This window comes from Camelina sativa, chromosome 16, assembly GCF_030686135.1.
Source record: "Camelina sativa cultivar CO46 ecotype springtype chromosome 16, ASM3068613v1".
NCBI lineage: Eukaryota > Viridiplantae > Streptophyta > Magnoliopsida > Brassicales > Brassicaceae > Camelina > Camelina sativa.
This window is the reverse complement of record NC_141895.1, coordinates 1,745,119-1,768,430: the sequence shown is the minus strand read 5'-3', so window position 1 is coordinate 1,768,430 and position 23,312 is coordinate 1,745,119. Positions and strand designations below refer to the sequence as shown.

General features: G+C 37.5%; 3 protein-coding genes, 1 non-coding gene and 2 pseudogenes across 5 annotated transcripts; 2 read left to right on the top strand and 4 right to left on the bottom strand.

Annotated features, from left to right (window-relative positions):
• Positions 1 to 785: 785 nt before the first annotated feature.
• LOC104749319 (putative F-box protein At3g58820) lies at positions 786 to 2,731 on the bottom strand. The gene is made up of 3 exons (XM_087492026.1): positions 1,804 to 2,731; positions 1,412 to 1,552; positions 786 to 1,323 (listed from the first exon to the last, which is right to left on the bottom strand). The coding sequence occupies exons 1-3, from the start codon at positions 1,987 to 1,989 to the stop codon at positions 973 to 975; spliced, it is 678 nt and encodes a 225-aa protein (XP_087348152.1). The 5' UTR covers positions 1,990 to 2,731; the 3' UTR covers positions 786 to 972.
• Positions 2,094 to 2,731, bottom strand: LOC147925023 (F-box protein At3g59000 pseudogene; annotated as a pseudogene).
• A 2,262-nt stretch (positions 2,732 to 4,993) lies between these two features.
• LOC104749318 (uncharacterized) lies at positions 4,994 to 6,579 on the top strand. Its single transcript, XM_010470916.3, has one exon. The coding sequence runs from the start codon at positions 5,383 to 5,385 to the stop codon at positions 6,298 to 6,300; it is 918 nt and encodes a 305-aa protein (XP_010469218.1). The 5' UTR covers positions 4,994 to 5,382; the 3' UTR covers positions 6,301 to 6,579.
• A 980-nt stretch (positions 6,580 to 7,559) lies between these two features.
• Positions 7,560 to 9,374, bottom strand: LOC104749316 (10 kDa chaperonin 1, chloroplastic). The gene is made up of 6 exons (XR_015584812.1): positions 9,148 to 9,374; positions 8,979 to 9,037; positions 8,809 to 8,859; positions 8,430 to 8,495; positions 8,170 to 8,342; positions 7,560 to 7,862 (listed from the first exon to the last, which is right to left on the bottom strand). It is a non-coding gene; the product is annotated as a 10 kDa chaperonin 1, chloroplastic (transcript).
• Positions 9,375 to 10,049: 675 nt separating this feature from the next.
• On the bottom strand, positions 10,050 to 11,391 carry LOC104749315 (E3 ubiquitin-protein ligase ATL4 pseudogene; annotated as a pseudogene). The gene has a single exon (XR_015583751.1). The product of XR_015583751.1 is annotated as an E3 ubiquitin-protein ligase ATL4 pseudogene (transcript).
• Positions 11,392 to 14,772: 3,381 nt separating this feature from the next.
• On the top strand, positions 14,773 to 17,415 carry LOC147925022 (uncharacterized). The gene is made up of 8 exons (XM_087490711.1): positions 14,773 to 15,052; positions 15,177 to 15,755; positions 15,800 to 16,056; positions 16,410 to 16,513; positions 16,643 to 16,756; positions 16,876 to 17,047; positions 17,150 to 17,218; positions 17,335 to 17,415. Exons 1-8 carry the CDS (start codon positions 14,773 to 14,775, stop codon positions 17,413 to 17,415), a joined length of 1,656 nt encoding a protein of 551 aa, XP_087346837.1.
• The last annotated feature ends 5,897 nt before the right edge of the window (positions 17,416 to 23,312 follow it).

Here is a 23,312-nt window from a genome sequence, read left to right as displayed (position 1 = left end):
GAAAACACATATCATCATCAGTAGTGGATCCGTTTATAAATATAGAGACTCGGAATCTCGGATCACCTCCTCTCTCTCTCTCTCTCTCTCTCAAGCTCGATCAAACTCATTGTTCTGATTTTACCATTCTCACCTTCAATTTCTGCTTCGGTGATAGAAGATGATGATGATGCTTTGATTCTTCTTCGGCATTTTCGTTATGTTTAATCAAAAGACGGTGAGGGATATGACGATCACACAATCTATGTTCAACAAAGACGTAACCCAAGAGGAAGAAGAAGAAGACAACGAAGGTTTCGGTTCAAGAGAATGAGAATTCTCCGGTGAAGCCATGGAATATCTTTTTTGGAAACGAAGAGCTAGCAGTGTGTAAACTGTAAAGTAAAGAACCACCGGTTTGAAGAATCCAGTAATCCACATCGATCTCCAGCTTTTGCGTGCACCACAAACAAGTACACCACATCTGCAAGAATTTTAAGGTAAATAAATACCCTACATCCATCAGAGATTGTCATCACTTTAGAACAGATCGTACTAGTCATTATTATAGCTTAATTAATGAATCTGTTTTATCAGTGGAAGCACTCAGCGTCAGTTTTGGGAGAGTTACACTTGCAGTACGTATCTTCAATATTAAAGCACATTTACGCATAGAGTAAGGAATTATATAATTATGTGATGTGTTCTGAAACTGCGAAGTCTTAAGATAATAGCTATGTTGTAGCTTATTAACCATGGACACTTCGAGTAAAGAAGTAAAGACATGACGAACAACTCGAAGCAAATTGTGTCGAAGAACTAAATAACGGCAAGCCATCAATAGTAAATGACTAGAAACACTCAGAAAAAATAGAAGAAAGTTCAACGATTTTGCAATTGCTTTGGTTTGAAACGGTTTTCAAGCCAATTAGACAAAGAACCGAAATAAAATTAAATGGGAACTTCGGGACAACTATGAGCAAGTCTTGTTCTTCATAGACTTCTATTTGCAGTCCACTTCTTGTGCAAGTAATCACTCAGAAGGAGTTCGACATCGCAACTCGATGACTTGTTGTAGTCTTCTATCATCTGCAGGGTACGTTTACACACTTCTGGGATTCTGAGCACTGTAGGATCATTCTCTTCAATATAAATCTCCATCTTCTTCAAACATGGGAAATAGTCCAAGAAATGTTTTATCATTTTCATCTCTTTCATTGTTCCTTGAAACCCTTGAATCTCTAACATCTTGACTGGGCAAGATGTGAGCGAATGACCTTTGTCCTCCCGAGAAATGCAGTCACAAGCATCCCCGCATTTATCTGTCGCATGGTGCAACAGACCCTGAACGCATAGAGGAGACACAATAAGGGATTCCAAGTTTGAACTCAATATATGTACTACATGTTTGGAAAATGAATTGTTTATAAACCTCAATGACTAGAGTTTCTAAATGTGGACAGTTCGTTAGAAGAACTGGCATTGCCTGCCAATCTCGTTCCTTGTCACTCGTAATATGTAACGATTTGAGGTTTTTGAACACTGGCATCGATTCACAGCATAGAGAAAGAACCTGAAAACAAGAAAAACACACAACTAAATACAATTTGCAATTACATGTTTCAACACTAGCCCTTCACTGTTTGTTTCATGAGATTTGAACAAACATGACAGCTATGCTCCAGGAGTTGAGACAAAGTCCTGTCTACCGTCTGTTATCTCCTCGAGACCAGTTGAATAATAGTATTCCAAGAGAGAGAGAGAGAGAGAGAGAGAGAGAGAGAGAGAGAGAGAGAGAGAGAGAGAGAAATATAGGAAACTGACCTCGAGAGTATCTGGAAACAAGTCCAGATGCTGAACATTTTGTATGCCATGAAAGAGTTTCCACACATTACTATATCCGAGAGAAATGTCGTGGTGCCAATGATGATCATCATTTGGTTCTCTAAGTCGCTGTAGTTCCTCTTCAGTTAATGAAAAGACAATTCGAGCACCACATAAGTTTTTCATCTTAACAAGTGGATAGTCCGGGGCAACATAACCATTGTAATTAAAGTAAGTGAGACTCGGTGTATCAAATGATACAGAGTCAAAGAATTCGCCGTCATATATTGTTAGGGTCTTGAGGCTTGCACTAGATACGTTCACATCATCATCTTTCCAGATCACACTAACCAGGACTAATTCCTCAAGTGCAGGCAAATCATGAAGAAGAATCTCAAAAGTTATTAACCCAAGCTGAGTCAATAACGAGAGTTTTAAGCATAGGTAAGAAAAAGCTACCAGCCGACCAATCAATCTCAATTCCACAGTCTATTTTGAGCTTAACAAGTGTCCTGCTCTCGAAAGATTTTGGAGACAGCTGATAGTTAGCATCTCCATCTGAATCCGAAATGACTAATAGATCAAGGTCCGAAACACCACGCAGCAACACATTGTGTATCCAACGATCCACACGATCAGAATCAACCGCTGATAAACACTTGTGGGAGCATTTCTGAATGGGAGAATTACCCTGCAAAGCCAATATTCTATCCACAAAATCCATGAAGCTCTGTATGATTTCGGGCCTATGCCGCTTACCTTCTTCCGGATGAAGAAAGAAAGAGTCATCAATGTCAAGAAAAGGAACAAATGCAAGGAGATTGCGCCACCTCTTGGAGAGAATGGAAGTCAAAGCAGCCTCCTTTGTGGTAAGAAGGGAGAGTACATGACAAAGAAGCTCGTTTGGTAGACTGCTAACACGATCCATCTTCTCTGCATTGCACGAAAGAAGAGTTAAGTAGGCAAATCTCAAAGCTTTTTCATAAGAACATCACGGATACATAAATACCAAACAGCTCTACTGTGCATCAGGACAGGAGGATCTACAAACAGAGGAATGATTTAAAAAAAAAGAAAAAAAGGGAGCAAGTGAATTGTTGTTAGCTACGCATATAGGAATCAACCCAAAGGAGAATAATTAGTAGAAGCAGAAGAAAGGAGTAAACTTGAGCACCTACCTTGTTCCAAACGATTAGTCCTAAGACCCAAAATTAAGAGATGCGTCCAGTGAGAGTTGGGAGTGCAAATCACGTGGTTTCAATGGCACTTAATGAAGAAGAAACGCAGGATACCCAGCGAAAGGCAGAGGGGAAAGTCTCAGAAGACTTTTTGGTTCGACAAAGGTATCGGAGTCGAATACGGTGAAACTGAAAGCAGCAGCGAGAGACTCTAGAAGTGCAATGTGTTTGGTTCTATTTCTTTTTCCGGTTTTCAAAATATCATCGGTTTAATTCGGTACACAAAACAGAACAGGCTTGACTTTTCGGCTGCGAAAGTATGCAAGAATAAGTCAGGCCCACTTAGAAGCCCAGAACCTGAGAATCAAAACAGAGCATCCTTCTTTTGCTTAAACGTCACCAGTAGAATTTTAATAGTTAATTATCTTTTTTTTTTCTTTTTCAAAATTTAAATGAATTATTATTATTTTCCAATTGTTTCCTTTTTTTTGTTTTTTTTAACAACAACATAAAAAAGATTAGGAAAAAGGCAATCCTATTTTTCGGAAAAAAAAGTAATCTCTCATATTATGGCCTTCAATGGAGAAAACATATCAGCCAGAACAGATCAAGCAAAATAAAAATAGATCAAATATTTGGCTGTTCAAGTGCAGATTAAAAATAAACAACATCAAAAAAAGCTGTAAACCAGATCTGTATGTATTTCTCCTGCATTTATTACAAAAAAACAAAAAAAATATGAACTACACACAATTCATCTGTATTAACTTTAAAAAAAAAAAAATCTTGAATGGTAACTTAGTGATTGGAGGACTACTTTATAAGTCAATATAGACAGCATCTTACAAGCAACAGCATCCAACATTCTCATATTTGGAGTTTTTACAACAGACTTAGTGATTTTAGTTAACTTACAAACGAGAATCAAAAAAAGCAGCTGGCTTTACGCAACCCTGCTAAATTTAAGTGGAGTCAGGGAGTTTAGTTTAGTTACGCTAACCAAAACTGTCATTAAGTTCTTAACCCTAATCACAGCCACTACAGTGACCATGTAATTTTATGTATTTAACGATTTCGTTAATGTGTAATTTTCAAAACCAAACGATATTAGTTAATTGAAGAATCTCCAACTAATAATAATATAGGATCCTTTAAATCCCAATAGACAAGGGGAGACTTTGAAAAGCCCAATAACGAAGATAGGTCCAGGAAGAGTATTGGAAACCACGTGGCAAGAGATAGGAGAAACGGACGAACATTCGTGTGGGATGGATGGTGTTGGAAACGACGATGGGCTCGTTTTCACCTAATACTTGTCGGCTTCTATTATCCCATCGTCACATGCTTCCCTTTTAGGTTTTCTATTTATTTTATTTTATCTTTTATATGAATGTAGATGTAGTCTCTTGCAGATATCTATATTATTAGGTTCAAGAGAATCAAATCAAGTGTTCGTTTGTTTTCTTTTTTTCTTTTAAGGTCAGTGGCTGAGGTAATCACTACACATCCCATTCAAATCCAATGGTATTGGTCCGATTTTATTGAAATAAAGCAAGGTCAACTATAACTAGATTTTATCTTCTCGGACAAGGATAAGATGAAACTATAATGGCGCGTTAGTTACAAATAATTATCGTATAAACAGTGAAAATTCTAATACCAATCTAATAGTAGAATTATCGTTAAAAATGGTAAAATACAATGATAGATAGACAAGGATATATCAACAAAATAAATTGTGTGACTTTTTAACGTGTCTTAGTGGTAAAATTCGCATTAGAGTAATAATATAGTTCCACATGTAAGAAGAAGTCACTAATCATTATCTCTAACTATTAGTATAAGATTCCCACAAGTCAAATAACCAAAAAATATAGAAAAGATTCATTAATTAGTGTTAGTCCACGGTTTTTTTTTTAGATCAATACTTTGTAAGTTGGCAAAATTCCCAACCAACTTTATAAATAATTTAGTTTTTATTAGAAATCGCTTAATGACATACTAGTACAATTGTAAATCACAAATTTGCATTAAAAAAATTGGTTAGTGATAAAATGATCTGTCAAAATGTAGTGCTTACAAATCCTTGATAATTAAAGCTCTTTATAATATAGATAAATAAAATAGAAATAGTAGTTTCTCTCTCTTCTATCTATAATTTGTTGCTTTTCCGACAGAGAATGCTTTATCTCTCCTCCGTGGTCTAAAAACAGAGATCCTAGAAGAAGAAGACAAAATCTTTACCACCAGATCTTTCTCTCTTCTTCATCTTTACAGCTTGTCACATCACTATAACACCGAAACTCTCGGACCCTCAAGCCCCCTAAAAAAAAAAAAAAAAGCTTTTATCTTTTTCCAGAAAAATCAATCCTTTTCTCTTTTCTCAATTCATATCCCTCCGATGAGGTGTAAGAGACACACCGTAGATTTCAGCAGCAGCACCAACGGCGTATGCGCTTCTTGCCTCCGTGAACGTCTCCTCTCCCTCGCTGCTTCCGCCGCCGTCACAGCCGCCATTGAAGACAACAATCATAACCAATCACGCAAATCTAACAATCCTCCTCCGCTTTTAATATTCCCTCGCTCTGTTTCTCCTTATGTTACCCGTAGAAAATCCGACGCCGGAGCTGGAGGAGATCCTTTAACATCTTCTAATCGGAGATTCATCACAACCCCTCAAGTAGATCTCGCCGGCTACTCATGCAAAGACTTCGAATCGAACCGATCTCATAATAAACCAAAAGAGAATAAAAAAAATTCGTCTAGATTCTCTAATCTATTCAGAGCTAGATCTGAAGATTTCGATTCGAATCCCAAATCCAACAATCATAGATTCTCTAGCGACGCGTCTGAGTCTTCGTCGTCTTCTTCACGGTCATGGATCTCGACGATTCTCTCAACCGGTCGCCGGAAAAAGCAGCCGTGTTACATAGAAGATGTAATCGCAGGTCGTAGACCTCAGCGTATATACTGTAGAGGAATGTCACCTGCGAGAGATACGACGGAAGCGGAGCCGTCGTCGGAATCGTTAGAGGAATTGAGAAGCACACCGGCGACGACGAAAACTCCGGGGAGGAGGAAGGTTGGGAATGGGATAGGGAAAAAGAGTATGTCCGGGATGGCTTTTTGTTTGAGTCCGTTGGTGAGAGCTAGTCCTAACTGTCCGTTTAAACGGAGAATGAGATTTCCGTCGGAAGTTGGTAATTCCGGCGAGGTTAGTACGGAGCAGGAGAAGCCTCATATATCAGCTGCGGCGTCGTTTTGTGCAAATAGATCGAAGAAGCTTGTGGATTTAGGTAGAGTTGATCGCCGCCGTTGAGTTCGTTTGGTGGTTTAGTCTGGTCAACGTATTTGTTTGACTTGTGGATGGATAGTAAATTTTAGTTTACCGCTCGTGTGGCTTTTTCTAAAGATGGAATTTTCCAAAAATCAAGCTTTTTATTTGGCTTGAGGTGAGAAATAATCAGAATGGAACGTAGTTTGTAATTGTAATTTGTAACTACCACCTTGTAACGTTTTGTTTCTGATTGTAATTGTAGAGTTTGATGGGCTAAATATTTTGGTTCAGACAAGCAATGTAGTGTTCTTCTTTTAAAAACTTATGTATCGAGCCAGGTTGTGTTAGTTAAGAAAGCATGTCAAAGTATTGGATCGATCGGTAGAATTGTGGAACTTGATCAAAACGGAGCTAGATTCCAACAAGTTTGGACCAAATCAGGAACGGATCGTATAACGATTAGATCCTACTAAACCATAACTACTAGTAGTACCGTATCAGGTTAGTCAATCTATAATGAGCTCAAGTGTTAATTCAAATGTATGTCATTAGACTAATCATTACGGTTTTGTATGTCAGCTTAGATTTTTTAATTAAACTAAAATTTTGACCCATGATTTTCTTGCTATATCATTAAAGAGTGTGACAGTTTTTAACTTATATTTTTTTGTCTTCACCTTAGAAAAAGTTTATCTTGGGTTTCACAATCCTCCTTTCTCCAAGTCCACTTCAACACAGACCTACAAAGCCTAATATTGGAATCGCTTATATGACACAACTATCAAAATATATTATCGACTTTTCATAAAATCCAAGTACGACATTAGACTGTTTTCAATTCAACTTTCATTTAAACCAAAAAATATAAAAATATTCAACTTTATAGAAGTTGAATTGTCTAATTACGTGTTGTTCAACAAAAAAAAAAAAAAAAATGTCTAATTACGCAAGACGGCAAGAGGGGTCCATGGGATTCATCTCCATGGGTCCGTGAACGTTCACAGAAATTAAGTTTGGTTAGGTTAAGGAAAAAAGATCAACTTATCTAAGAACAGAACTTAGATAGAGAGATATGTAAAAACATATTCATGAAAATTTGATTTTGATTTGAATTTTATTGTTTTGAGCTAAAATAAAATCACTTTATTACCGTTCAAACCGTAGAAGTTCAAGTCAGGAAAGCTTATAATATGGATTTGTTGTTCACTAAACTAAGCTATGAACATTTAAGGTTTTAACATTTAAAGTTGCAAAGAATTGTCAAGGAAAAAAAAAAAAAGTTGCAAAGAGAACGAATTCTGTTTTGAGGGAATATTGTTGACTCATAAAAATTTCGTTTTCTGATCAATCTCCATGTTCCATTCAACACTTTGAGCTCTTACATTCTGGCTTGTGAGCAGAATCTAGTGTCAGGAACAAGAGATTCAAACAATAGAACAACTATGCTGTCACTGAAATTACAAGAAAAAAAAACAAAACCTGAAACTCTTTGGTAGATGAGAGCACCATTGAATGCACAATTTCAATGCTAGATTTCACTGGACGATTGCTAATAAGTCGCTTTCTTTACAAAAGCAATGCTTAGCATCTGTTCCAAAATCAACCTGAAGAAATCAAGAGAGAGAGATGTATCAGTTTTCACACAAGTATGATCAAAGTCATAACAGTGTTCCATTATACTCCCTCTATATGTTTAGAAGCTTTTAACCATTTTAAGAAAACAATGATTACAGAGTTTAAATATATTATTTTCTTTGACTAAAGAGATATTATTTAATTTTAAACCAATAACAATTCAAAATTTTAAATATTTTCAATGATTACTTCTTGAAGTTTACAAAATATCAATATTTGTGGGACAAAAAAATATCAATCTTTATGAGACAGAAGGAGTAATCATCAAATACAAACCTCATAGGCGCTCATAGAACACAACCTGTAAAAAAAGAAAAGAGCATGAATGAATGAATGAATGAAGAAGGAGATTCATACAGTGATTTCATTTATCTTTAAGCTTTAGGAAGATGAAAGCATACCTTCTTGCCAGGTCCTACTTCCCCGACCTCAGATCCAACAGAGACAACCTGTAATCATCAACTCCTCCATCATCAATTGTTTCTTCTCAAGTCTTGTAACAACCAAGTAAAAGATCAGGGGAGAGCTAGTCTTACCTCGCCTGTTAGGTACCTCTCGAATTTCACAGCTGATTTAGGCAACAGTACTCCACCTGAGGATTTCTGCACACAAGCACCAAGCTTTGCCACCTCAACACAAGACATATATGATTCACAGCAAGGACTGTAACCATTCTCTAAATACATTGATTTACCAAGACTCGAGAAAGACTCATGATTCGTTCACTAGAACCGAAATACCACGAGGTGAGCAACTAAACTAATTTTTTTTGTTCTTTTTGTAATCTCAGTATCCTAATAAATTGTTCACAAGACTTTAAAGATCATAAAGGGACATTTCAACTCGACAGCTGCGGATCCACAGGAAGAGAGATAAGGAGATCGACTGAAAAAGTCAAAAGCTAAGAGACAGAACCTCAGAAGGCAATTCAAGACGGACAAGGACTCTGTCTGCTTGTGGAACAACCTGCAAAAACCCAATTACAACAAACAGAAATGATCTCCCCCAATTAAAACAAAAATCACCACCAATAATAGATCAAAGGAGATGACGACGAAAGAAAAAAAAAAAAAAAAGGTGTGTACCTTTGCCGGTTCCCATTTGGTGGAAACGGCGTTAATTCTTATGGAATTTCTTCGAAATCCTATAGAAGATATAAATAAACAAGAAGGGATTCGTTAATGGGGGGAGTAAGTAAGACACAACAAAAAAAGTTAACACAGAAACCAGAGAAACATGGATTAAGATTTGTACCGAGAAGGCTCGTCTGGTGAGGTAGAGAAGAAGCATTGGTTTTGATGGGAAGAGACAAGAAGGGTTTAGGTACAGTAAAAGTAGAAGCCATTGGATAAGTTCCTTACTCGATGAAGTCACACGACACGGCGGAGTTATTAGGTTGGGAAGTAGAGTAGGTAGACTCGTTCGTTCTTGCTGTGTTTTGTTTGTTGGTTGACGAACCTTTTCTTCTACACACTTCTCATAAGTTCTTTTTTTTTTTAAGTTTCTGTCCTTCGTTCGACTTAATTTTGGGCTTTACTATCTTGTTACTTTATGCGCTCATCTTTGAACACCAGTCCTGATATGGTTTGGTTTTTTTTATGTTAATCCAACCTGAATTATTTAGTTCCTTAATGGTTGTTAAACTCGTAACTATAAATGTATTTTAATTAATTCTTTTGAACATGATTTTTGTTTTTACATAATTTTGAATCATATTCATTACCTTTTTGTTATAAAACGAGAGAATATATAAATCGTAATAGTACCGGATTGGTGATACAATAACGAAGGTGAATGGAAATGCCATGGTGAAAAAAGTCTCCATCTTTTAATTTTCTAACAAAATTTTCACTTTTTTGTGGTTTTGGTATTTCCCGGTTACAGATTTTTGTTTTTTTCTTGTATATTCTAAACATAAGTTATATCCAAGTTATTTGTCCCCAAAAAAAAAGAGTTGTATCCAAATTAAAGGAAATTTGGTATCATCTGAAATCAATGTTTTAAATGAATGGCCTTGGACACACACACACAGACGAATTACTGAATATTGTCAGATTGGAAGAGAAAATATACCATAAGAAGTAGTAATATACTTACCTTATAACCAGAGAATTCATCTGTTATATCGTCAGAAAGTAGTAAAACGACCCAACCAAAAAAAAATATCCGTGATATTGAAGCAAAGAACTTCACATAGTGTTTATATTTTTTATGTACAAACCAAAAGCAATGCTCTGTTTTTTTTGGTTTTGGTTAAAACGAAGTGAATGAATAAAATGTAACCGACTCACTCGCTCACCAGTCTCACACTCCTGATAGCCACCGGAATAGCTCACTTATCTCTTCTCCGGTATGATTCGCTTCTAGATCCATCACTGTCAACTCCTCGCTCCGACGACTGCTCCCGGTAAAAAACCTACCAGAGCTTCTAAACGACATTGCACGCGACGATATACCTCTCGAGAGTCTGTCCACGTAATCCTTGAGCCAGCTTCTAGAACCTTCGTTACCTATATCCGCCGCTAAACTCGCTTCAACCGCCGTCGTTGCTGTCGCTGTAGTCGTCGCGTCTTCTTGTTTTCGCGATGTGCTTCTCCGGTTAAAATTCGACTCTGAGATTTCTGATTCGACGTCGTCAACTATGTAATCGAACGAACCGATTGAGTAAGATCGGTGCTGATCATCAGGAGATTCTGGAATCGGTGTTTGACGACGGCTAATGGATCCGATTTCGAGACGGAAGCTGTTTTCTCCTCCTCCGCTGGTGTTGTTGTTGTTGTTGTTTCCGACGGCGACGACGAGAGACTTCATTAAATCTGACTCCGAGGCGAAGAGAGGAGAACGACAGAGAGGACAAGTCTGGTTCGAGACTAGCCAGATATCGATACAATCGGCGTGGAAGCGTGACAGCAGAGAGGAAGAAGACGGAGCTGATCCTCCGGCTCAAATTTCGACAAACAGACGGCGCAATCGCCGGAATTAGTGGAAGTAGATCGGCGAGTCACGGATGAGAATTTGAAAATCGGGAGCGAATCGAGCACCGATGATCGCTCTGTTTCCGGAGCGACTCTGTTTCCAGAGAATCGTCGGGAATCTGAAGTTACGGCGGCGGAGGAGGAGGAGGGGGAAAACGAAGAAGAAGAAGGAAGAAGGGAGCGGTGGCTAAAGCGGTTGAGACAGCGGAGGAGGAAACAAATGGAGACGGAGATGAGAAGAGTCATGAGAAGGATGAGGATGATGACAACTACGCTAGGTCTGAGACTATCGAGAGAAGAAGAGTGAGAATCGTAGTTTTCGCCATGGCTGGGATTGATGAGTGATGCCATTGTTGTCTGTTGATGGATGAGAGAGCTTCAGAGAAAGAAAGAGAGAGAGAGAGAGAGAGAGTTATAAATTTCCCAACTGTTTTATATTAATGACGAAGAAGAAAGAAGGAGAAGAGAGGCACGTGACGTGAGAGAGGGGAGAGAGAGGTCACGTGAGAGTCATGGACCGGTCTTATTTATAAGTAGTACTACTGTATAATGAAGGGGGGGGGGGGACGACGTTGGGAAAGAGGCAGAGAAATAAATGCTATCGAACTAACTCAAACTGTCCATATTTAATACCACCATAAAGTTATATCAAATCAATTTTGCCTTTTCAATTAGCTTTCACTATTTTCCAATTTTAATTTTTAGGAGTATACTACTGTATTATTAAGACCGTTAATAAGATGATAAAATTAGAGAAGAGAGCGTGTATTTCTTTCTGTAACCATTTTTTACTATAGTTAATGATATATGTTATAGTTTACTATATAAAAGCAAACAAAAATGTAGTATTTAAAAAGTTTCATTTTATTTAGGGGGGGTTTTGGAATCATATCTTGAGTTCCTTCCTTTATACTTACCTTGTTGAGTCTAAAAACAGATGGATACCATTTTTGACATTTTACCCCGTTGATTCTTATGATAATTGTTGTTTCAACTTTATGTTGCTTTTGTGATAATAAGCATAGCTTTTTACTATTATTTTCACACTGTCCTTTTCTTATACTATCCATTAGTGGTTCTTTTTTGGTTGCCAAGGGTTGCAAAATCCGAGGTTTTTTATTTATGCAATTGAACCCGGAAAAAAGTTTGTCTCCTTGCGTGAACGAAATCAGGCTTCAAGAAAGCAAACCGGCTTCAATGGGGAAAAGTTTGTAATAATCTTACTAAATTACCATAATTTGTTATAGAATGATTATCATATATACTTATCTTTAAGAGTTACCTGGGTTTGTAGATCAGGAATCAAATGGAAATAGTGCAATACAGTATAATGGCCAAAGAAAACAGAAGAGTACAGTTGCTCTTGAGACTAGTCAAGAAAAAAAAAATGTAATGACATTTAAAGAATATATATCATAAATGTGATAAAATAAAGTAAAAATCTTTGACAGAATAAAAATCAAGCATTCAAGCTATAGATTAAAATCAAAAGTTAAAAACTAATACTATATAACGTACAGCTGCCAAGGAAATGTTTACTCAAAACTTTTTTCGTAGATTTGTTAGGAAATGACACTGCTGAAACAGATCTTGTTTGCTTCTGGTGTTGAACAGAATGTTTATTAACATTCTATATTATCTAGAACCTCAATTAATAATATTCATATATGGTCAATGTATTTTTAAACAAAACACTGGGTACGAGCCAAAACGAAAACTATATAGTATAGTATTAAATAAATTCCACAAGTTAGTTGGCTTAGAATTAATACGACTCCGCAGGGGACATGTGAACACAGCTCTTATTAGGATATCTGCTAAATCAGAATGACACTTGTAATATTAAGTCCATCACGTAATGGCATATCCGTAGAGAGAGCCACGTGACTACTCATTGTTGGATATAATTGTTTTTGTGTTACATCTGTATTTTTGCGTAAATTAAGGTTGCGGTTGCACGTTCGTAGCATGCCCTCTTACTCCATTTAGCTTTTATTATAAGAAAGTTCATAGTTTGGAGTTTTCACTGTTTCGGTTTTATTTTTAAATACATAAGAAACCAAAGATTAATTATACAATTCGAAGATATATCAAGATCAAGTTATCCAGAAACTATGCCACCAAATACGTAAATCGCATGTAGATACAACCTGTAACTGTAAACATAATACTATTCGATTAGCGATTAAAATAACTTTAAACCCCTATTAAACAATCATTCTCTCATCCAATCATATACTTAAAGTCTTAGCCAAACGTTTTCCCATTTTTTGTGCTTCTTACATCTTTTTGAGTAGTTATATAACTTGATATAAAGTTTGTGTCCTTCTTTTTATATTTTTTAATATATATTGATGAATGTAGTTTCATTTGACAAATACAATAGTAAGCTAACCTTATTATATATGAAAATTAAAAATACTTGCAGTTATAAAATTGTTTGTACTTATATGTATCATTTGTTAGCGGACATGTTTTTATTACTGTATAATTTAGATAGGTGCTATATAAATGGCATATTATATATTTAAGAGTGACTTAGGTAGATGGGGCTGAAAAGTCCAAATAATCCTCGATGATTATGCGGGAGTAAAGGTGCTCCACCCGTAGGTTATTCTATGTAGGGGACAACATTAATAGGAGGTAATGATGAGACTCATATAAATTGAAATAATTTGTTACAAAAAACATGCATAGGTTGTAATCGGTTAGTAGTTAAACTGAGTATAAGGGGGTGACGCCTACGAAAACAACTTACATAGATTGAGCCTAACTCATGCTTTTACGAAATAATTTTTCGAGTTATTATGCAATGGATTGATATCTCCTTACACATGTAATATTAGTACGCATGCATTCGTGAAACTCCATTCCTGCAAAAAAAACATATGTATGTCTTAGAACAATCACATGTACCCTAAGTTTTCCACATGTGGGTTTCCATTGTCCCGGATCCATCTTCCGTGGTACAGGGTTCTTCGAGATTTCGAAAACGGTAACGGGCCAGAACTAGTCGTTACGCATGGTAGTGTTAATCAACTAAGCTCATGGGCTAAAGAAGATGAATACCAAGGAAGATCAATTACAAACAAGTCTGTTACCATGAATAAAGATATCATATAAAAAACATGTCATTTTATAAGTACACACGAATCATGACATCGCCACTTGAGTTGCCTCAAAAATCGTCCACTGGACGATCGACATGACACATTTAGGAGGGAGAATACCTATCGGTGATACGTATCCAAGGCATTTAATGCAAATGCAGAGACACTACGAGCTACGACGGTAGCATTAGTAGGTAAAGATTTTGGAGAATCCGTAAATAGTATAATAACATGGGTTTCGCGCATACATCAGATAATAAAATATGTATCGGGGCGACACATGTGTCGAAATCAGCTACTACTCCACTGGCGAAAACCCTTATCGCTAAGAAAAACATTTAAATGCGCGTATACTGTAAGTCTATCTCAAAAAAATCTCATGCTGCATAAAGGTAAAACATTGACACTTTGACGTGACATCCGCTTTGCAGTGTAAACCTTCCTATCGCATCCCTCGGGTTATGGGGGGAATCATGAGGATTCAAAAATCAAAAATATGTGGACAATAGCCCCACAACACTATTCAGCAAAATATCTAAGTAAATATTGTAGCCATAAAGTGGTTCTGACTCGTTGACATATATATCTGATACCGTAGCTAGCATTTACACACGAACACACTTATAAAAAAAAAACCAAAGGTTGCCAAAAGAAGATCAGGGTTGAAGTAAAAGTTGCAGAGGTAGGTAAATAGACAGTGCGTATAAGACAACTAAAATCTTTGTTTTGTTTTTTATGTACAACCACATCTACTTTGCTATATTTAATGATATATATCCTTCGCGTAGGTACAAATGGTTGTTATAACCGAAATAACTGACCGTCCTCTTCGAGTCGTCAGTGGTTCATGGGGCATCGGTGGCGATGGAAGTTGGGTGTTCATCCCAAACCCATTCAACGCCGTGCGGAGAATGACTATACGTGAAGGCGAACGAGTAACAGTTGTTCGTGAGCTTGTTAGAGCCGCTTTCGGGATGGAATATGATGGATGGGAGGTCCATCTTTCGTATCAATGGCCAGAGTGGATGGATCTCAACTCTCCACCGGATGTGAGGTCCAAACCCGTAACAATACGTACTGACGAGACCATGGCCATATTCCATGCTATATAGTAAAAAATTATGATATCTTACATATACGAGAGTCGGATATTTTACATAGGTAACATGCTAATTGAATTTTTGTGGTAACTTAAAAGGTCGACTAGGAATGGAACTAGTTGTGCAAGATGTATTGTACGAAGGGGACGAACTGTTCGTAGGACGTGTTTTCAAAAACAAACAAGATTGCAACGTCAAATTAGCAGTCCACGCCCTAAACCGGCGCTTTCATTTTCGGAGGGATCGGTCATGCCAAAAATTTCTCACGCTTAAATGCATATCACCAACTTGCCCATGGCGTGTCTACATAGTCAAACTAGAAGACTGTGACAACTACCAAATCAGGAGTGTTACGCTGACACACACGTGCACCGTCAAAGAGCGCAGTAATTACCATAGACAAGCAACAACGCGGGTGGTCGGTAGCATTATGCAGTCAAAGTTTGAGGGAAACACACGAGGTCCCCGGGCAGTCGATCTCCAGCGCCTCCTGCTAGCAGATCATTCTGTAAGGATATCATATTGGAAGGCGTGGAAATCAAGAGAAGTTGCCATTGAGGGCGCACAAGGATCGGCTGCTAATAGTTACTCTCTCTTGCCGGCGTACATACATGTTCTAAAGCAGGCGAATCCTGGCTCTGTCATTGAGCTAAAAGAGAGATCGACGCAGCTGGGCAGTATAGGTTTAAGTACCTGTTCTTAGCATTTGCCGCATCACTAGAGGGATTTGCGTTCATGCGGCATGTCATCGTTATAGACGGAACACACTTGAAGGGGAAGTATGGTGGCTGTATGTTAACGGCGAGCTGTCAAGATGCTAACTTTCAAATATTTCCACTAGCATTCGGCATAGTTGATAGCGAGAACGACACTGCTTGGGAGTGGTTCTTCCGTGGTTTGAGCTCTGCGATACCAGATTCGGAAACCCTGACTTTCGTCTCCGATAGACATTCTTCAATTTACACAGGCTTGCGAAGGGTACGTTTCTAAAATATACCTCAACTAATAGCTCTTTTATTGTCAATTCTAAACTACCATATAGTATCAAACATGTTACCGTACAAGTTACATGTCCATGCCCCTACTATACGGTGGCTGCAATAAGGTAGAATACAGTAATAATGTATGCAAGTAAAATGACATGTTACATTAAATCTTGTCATGTTTCGATGTTAAAGAACTAATGTAATAATGTAAAATGTCATGTTATAGTAAATAATGTATTGTTATTATGTTATAATAGTGTCATATTATTATTATATTATTAAACTCGTGTTGTGCCTTTATAACAAACCTAACCTAATCGTATTGTTCACGTGTTGATCATGCAGGTTTACCCTAAGTCACATCATGGTCCATGTATTGTTCACCTACAACGCATCATCACATCAAGTTTTAAGAAGAAACTTCTGGCGTTTCACGTCTTAAGGGCGGCGTGAGCATACCGAATTTGCGACTTCCATACGTACTTCAACGAAGTCATCAAGCTTGATCCAGCATGTGGTGCTTACCTTGAAACCATCGGGTTCAGCCACTGGACACATGCTTACTTTCTTGGCAACAGATACAATGTTATGACAAGAAATGTAGCTGAATCACTTAACTCGGTTCTCAAGGAGGCACGAGAGCTACCGGTAATCCCACTCGTAGAATTTATTCGGACTACCCTTATGAGCTGGTTTGCAATGCGTCGTGAAGCATCAAAAAAGAGATGTCAACACTAACACCAATGATACGTGAAGTAACTCATCAGAACTTCAAAAAACCTGTAAGCTTCTCGGTCAAGAATGTTGATAGGTTCGAGTACCAGGTCCAGTCAAACAGTGGTGGAAATTACCATGTTAACCTCGGCAAAAGGTCCTGCACGTGTAGAGCTTTCGACATGCTATATTACCCCTGCCCACATGCAATATCTGCAGCTGTAACAGAAGGCATAACACTGCAGTCCATCATGGCGCCTGAGTGCTGGGTAGACAACTAGAGGCAATCCTACCAGGCGTCCATCAAGCCTGTTCCAGATGTTTCGAACGCGTATCCACTGCCAGCCTCGATTGCTTCTCTCGATTTGCAGCCCCCATTCACACGTAGGCCACCGGGGAGACCAAAGAAAAAAAGGATACCATCACGTGGAGAGTTAACGGTAATTCGAGATCGTAATTACACATTTGTTTTAAGGGCGTATGACGCGTTTCTCTAAGTATAAATATTTAGTACCTTCTATCATCGCTAACCCTGAACATTAACTATCATTTTCAGGGGAGACGTAGGAACGCGACTAGGTGTTCACGGTGTAATGGTGAGGGGCATAACCGTGCTACATGCACGGTGCCTATCTGAAGGTAAAAAATAAACTTTTTCTGGTAGAGCATGTCTATGAAACACACCACCATTACTAATTACCATTTCTTATTAGGTTGCAGGAAACTGGGGGTTCTCGTGTATTAGCAATGGGTTTTATTCGGTAGGGGTAGTCCATCAACGTATGGAAAAATTAAGTGGAGGGTTCTTGCTATCTTGTATATATTAGCATGGAGATACTGACCTTTATGGTGGCAAATGGGGTACAGGAATCTTAATGTGTTGAAGAACCTACCACAAGCAGCCAGTGGCGCTTTTTTTATTTTCAGTTTTTTGTTGTTTCCGTATGTAAAATATTGCTCTTGTCCCCCTTATTTTATGTAGAACTCATGCTATTAAATGAAAACACGAGTGTTTAATATATATGTGGAAACGTTCAATACTATTGCAAAAGATAGGAGGCTAGATGAGTCTCATAGAAACCCTATGGCTGGAGTTATTAAATTATTTTGGTTGAGGTTTGGTGAGTATTTATTGAAGAATTGCCACTGACCAACTTCCTACCCACTTTTAACATAAATGGAGGGTTCCGCATAAAACTACTATAAATTCATATTTGAGGAGACACTATCACAACCACAAAAATGGGAGAAATCATGTGGAGAGGGATAATGCGGCAGTTTTTAGATCATCCATCACATATGACTAAAAACGGCATGTTCAGGAAGCAGTTCGAGAGAGCTTTGGCCGACGAAATACCGGAAGCACACTACCTAAAAGGATTACGTCTAGCTTGCCGGGAAAAAGATTTGGCTTTAGCGAAAAAACACATGTTCAAGCCGGTGAACAGAGTCCCTGAGGCCGTTTTCGTCATGGCGATGTTGGCTGCGTGTGGTGGGGAGACAGACGTAGGTGAGGTCTTCACGGACCAATTGATGGGCATGTCCTGGCCCACTGTTCTGGGGATGGGAGACACAGTATTTGGAACACTGGAAAGAATGCAGGTAACGCGTGGAACCGCTTACACACGAACTTGGAACTGTGCGGTCTCTGAATTCCACAATATCTACGACCGCTGTGAGGAATGCTACATTTTCTGGTGCACGAAAGAGTTTTGCCGTCGCTGCTAACTCTTTATGTTTTAAATCCTACGCATGTTTCAAAACGAAAACAGCCTATGTAACTATATAATCCAAAACCTATCAATTTTAATAAGAATGCGTGCACTAATTTCAATTTTAATAAGAATGCGTATAACTTCTAGAATTACCAAAGAAGACGTCGAGTACTACAAAGAACATTTAATAAAAACATGTGTTTGCGATATGAACATAGTAACAAAATAAAATAACATTGTCTTTAAATAAAACACATGGTCGCAGTAGTACTGCCAAGCTTATCGCAGATCGAGGAATAAAGTTTCCTCCGGAACTGGAAATTACTTCTCTAACAAATATGATTTTAAAGGCCATTCAAATAGAACTAAAAAAGGCGGTACATGAAGAAATATAATCAGATCTAAAATGAACAATCCTACTAAACCATGAAGCATCCAATTTACAACAAACAACATAGGTAACATACCAGCCAAGCTACATCAAAAATAATTCATACCGGTGGATTTTCATGAAGGAACACTTTGGTTGGAGGCAAAGTGTCAGCCGTGGATGCTTTGGTAGCCTTGGATTCATCAGGAAGTTTGTAGCCTTTGTAGCCTTTGTTTGGAGGGAAAGTGTCAGCCTTTGATTCATCATGAAGTCTGTCAACATCAGTAACCATATGTCCAGTTGCTGCTGTAGAACCCTGTTCGTAAAGTAAACATGCGTTCATTGAGTAAGCCACCTACAAACAAACGAAGTGGTACACAGTGGCAGTAACAGCATTTTTCAAAATAACCGTATGAATAGTTTCGTATTTTAACGGAAACGCATGCGATTATAAAAAAACAAATGTTTTAAGCTAATAACACATGTATTTGTTAAAAAACACACTAAACCACTACAAAACATATACTCTAGTTGGGGACGGAATAAACAGATATATATTTGTGGTAGACATGGAAGCATGAAAGGTAAGATAGTTGGGTACTCTTGTTATTCAATGCAAAAGAAAACATCAAAAGCATGAACGGTAAGATAGTCCCCAGTCAATTTAAAACAATGTTTAGAGGTGCGGTACCTTATGATTTCCGTGAATGTTTGCGTGCTGGTTAGCACTGCTACAATTCCCAACGGTTCCTAGGACAGGCATACCGCTTCCTACAGTTGCGGAAACTATTGGGACAGTCTCGACCGGGTAAGAAGATGTGTGAGGCACTCGTACTAGATCAGAAGCCACATCTACCTTGCCTGGTTTTTCTTCTTTATGACCAACATGCCCGGATGAAATTTTTTGGATAGCCAATGTTATCATATCCGATATCCTAACCTCTGAGTCTGCTATGGCTGTCATGACACGTTTTTCAGAATGTTTAACCTTTGTTTCAACATATTGTTTCAGACCCTCCGATAGGTGATCAATGGCCTTCCGCTTCCCTTTGGATCCTATTTGGGGCTCATTTGGTATTCCTCTTTCTACACCTTCGCAATCTGTTGCATCTGTGCTACAAACGTCACTGCTGTCGGTCTTATCTATCCTGTGGTCATCACTGTTCTTACCACACACAAACATTGAATCCGTAAAATTGCAGTTGTCGTTGATCATATCCATTAGTCTATCAACCCCTTCGTCTGGCTTGTCTTCAATGACATGACCCAATTGGGGTCCTAGCAGAGAGTCAATTGTACACTACACAAGGGAAAAAAACATGTCATATGGCAATCAAAGTTATCTTAAGCTGCAGTCAGATCTAATTGCAAATCGGTTACGTTACTCTAACATCATATAAATATGAAGGCAAAATAAGTGCCATGGCACATGCACCCTGTGTTTTTATAGGAAATCTGATGTCTTACAAATGTTTGCAAACTAAAACAATATATCATTTTCATCGTAAAAAATGTAATATAAGAAAATTAAGTGGGATACTATGAAATTCGTAAACAGATTATGCCATTGAGTGGAAGACCTAATTTGATTGAATAACTAAAGGCATAGTAAAGGCGAAGATATCGAGATCTTACCGCTGCTTTACCATCGACTTTCCAAACAACATCCAACTTCAATGTCCAAAGGCGCTCAATGAATTTTGGTTCTTCCATATCGGAATCATTGTCATCATTAGGACCTAGAAACTGCAATTCTTTAATTTGCGGAACGGCTTGAAGAAGTACCAGTTGAAGCACTAAAAGGAATCCTTGGACGGTTGTCGATTTCTTCTTCAAGTTTTGGGGCCCCCTATCCTTTATAGAACACATCATAAGTTTGAAAGTCTTTGTCCCCCATGGATACTTCAGAAAATCTTCCAGATTGTCAGACATGTCAACATGCAATGGCACGATTTTGCTTTTCGCAGATGTAGGGCAAAGGACCCCGTCCAGCAGAGCAAGTACGGCGTAACGGATCCGATTATCTCTCTCAGGGACGAGATGCCTCTTTAGTCTACTTACGAGCCAGTCGGCCGATACGTCGGCCCTGTCGAAGTACTTGTACCAATATTTGCCGACAACTTTTTTCCGTTTACCCTTCTTCTCTTTGTCCGTAGGAAGCTTATCGCATCCTAAACCGGTGACCGCTGGAAATTCAGCTATTGAGAAACAAATCGGGAACCCACCGTATATAACCCATATTTCGTAGTCTTTCTTCACCACGAGTTGTCGCGTCAATAGAAAATGAATGAGTTTTCCAGAGTAAGCGGCACTCTCCGGAACCGCAAAAAGTTTCCCAAACTGGGAGAATTTAATGATCTCGAGTTCAGATGGGACCAAGACAGCGGCGATATCGTCTATGATAGAGAGGTCGCTGTACGAGTGGACCCTTTCGCCGGTGGGTTCGGATCCTTTAGCAAACATTCGTGATGGCAAACCCAGATTTGACATCTAAATATATAAAATACGAATAGAAAATCAATTAACCAAGAAATATAGAAGAGTCAAATGGATTCACCAGTTAATACGTGGACAAAGCTCTATATAGTCGGCTATTGCTGTGAGAAATATTGTCGTGAACGGCAGCCGAGAGAATGTAGTCAAGTGAAATTGTAGGGTTGGAGAGAAAGCTAAGTAATAAATATTTAATTTTTTTATTATTTGATGCTGGGAAACCCTTATAAGGACTGCTAGACTTTTGAGTTTCGGAAAAATTATAGAATAATTTATGGAAAAACTATTAGAATAATAAATGAGAAACGTGTGAGAGTAGAAAACATGCAAAATTCAAATTAGATAATTGTTGAGTTTCGATCAGATAGGGCCTTTATGTTTGTAGAAGACGGAAAGAGATAAATGTAATTTTAAGCTGCATAAAAGACCGTTGTACATAAATCATAATTATTTTATGAATTCTAGTGTAGTCATGTAGTATATATACTCTATATTTAAAAGGGTAAAGGAAAGAAAAGTAAGAAATCAATAAATGTAATGAGGAAATGGAAGAAACATGGGTCTGCGCTCTTGTGTCTGTATCCCGAGGAAAAGGACAACAAAGTCATTAAAACAGACAACCAACTTTATTCATCAAACCGTGAATATTTTCCACGTCACCTATCTATTTCCTTTCCAAATCGATTTTTGTTTACTTGATTATTTTTGTCCTACAACTTTACTTGTATTGCACTCTAAGCATGTCCTTCTTTTCTCTAATCTACTGCTCCAAAAAAAAAACACCTGATTTTTTTTCTTTAAATTAGTCTATTATCTTAGGTCGCTAGCTCAAGTCAAAGGGTCCAATAAAAAGCAGCTTAAAAGGTAAAGACAGATCGAACAAATCGTGAGCCAAGATGATTAAAGGGTAAGCTGAAAAGAATGTATGATGTTGAGATTATTCTCGACTTGTATAAAAAAGAAAGGATCAATCAACATAAAAAAAAAAAAAAAACTTCCACAATAAGGTATTTCTAATATAGGAAAGTGAGGTTTAAAGACGCTATCGAGAGGATTAAACAAGTGACATTGCCAAAACAGAGCATTGTCTATACAAAAGTAGTAAAAAGAAGAAATATAGGTTCTGTAACAATACTGAAACTGGAACTGATCATCAGAGCATAACATGCCATGTGTTGTTCTAATGCCATTTATATCCTTAAATAGGTTCGTACACAGTGGTTATTTAGACTAACCACATGTCACTTATGGGGTCATAGAATACCACCATTATTTATATATCAAACTTTTGTGTTCTTCCACCTTTCTTCACTATATGACAACAAATGTCCTCTCCATTTTCAAAGTCCCTGCCAAGATATAAATAGTGCTTGTAAAGGTAAGACTTGCCTCTGTATCCACCTGAAAAATGTATGTAAGCTAGATAGACATAGCTGAGATGAGATACTTCAAACAATCTTATAAAAACTTAATGTATATGAAACCATAAATAATATTGCTGAAATTGTATACATACCCGCGTGGCATGATAACATGTGCGTTTTATAGAAATGCATATTTTGTTATTGTAAACACACATAGATCAGTTTGCTCTATTAAACAAATAGATATCCAAATTGATTGAAATTATGCAAATCCTACTATGTTATTAAAAATCCATATGACAATTTACATTATGATATAGATGAACAACCATCGTATTAAAAATGAGGAAGAGGTAATGTGAAGATCACGAGATTTTTAAAACTTAAATTAGTATAATATTATAATGTATAATAAGAGACTAAGAGAGAGAGAAAAAGAGAATATGTTTACATCATGAAAGTATTGACACATTTCTATATTTATAAGAAGAACAATTTAATATTAATTTTAAATATAATTATATATTTTAAAAATCTGCACATTTATTAGGAGCAATTAATATGAAAATTACCATAAATCGGTTATTAACTA

Bases quoted from the DNA above. Each gene is read 5' to 3' on its own strand.
- LOC104749319 (XM_087492026.1), bottom strand. From the start codon at position 1,989: ATGAAAAACTTATGTGGTGCTCGAATTGTCTTTTCATTAACTGAAGAG. The intron at 1,553-1,803 runs GTCAGTTTCCTA...TCTTGTTTTCAG, and splicing joins TGTTTCCAGATACTCTCGAG to GTTCTTTCTCTATGCTGTGA. The intron at 1,324-1,411 runs GTTTATAAACAA...CTATGCGTTCAG, and splicing joins TAGAAACTCTAGTCATTGAG to GGTCTGTTGCACCATGCGAC.
- LOC104749318 (XM_010470916.3), top strand. From the start codon at position 5,383: ATGAGGTGTAAGAGACACACCGTAGATTTCAGCAGCAGCACCAACGGC.
- LOC147925022 (XM_087490711.1), top strand. From the start codon at position 14,773: ATGGTTGTTATAACCGAAATAACTGACCGTCCTCTTCGAGTCGTCAGT. The intron at 16,514-16,642 runs GTGAGCATACCG...TCTTGGCAACAG, and splicing joins TTTCACGTCTTAAGGGCGGC to ATACAATGTTATGACAAGAA. The intron at 17,048-17,149 runs GTAGACAACTAG...CTCGATTTGCAG, and splicing joins TCATGGCGCCTGAGTGCTGG to CCCCCATTCACACGTAGGCC.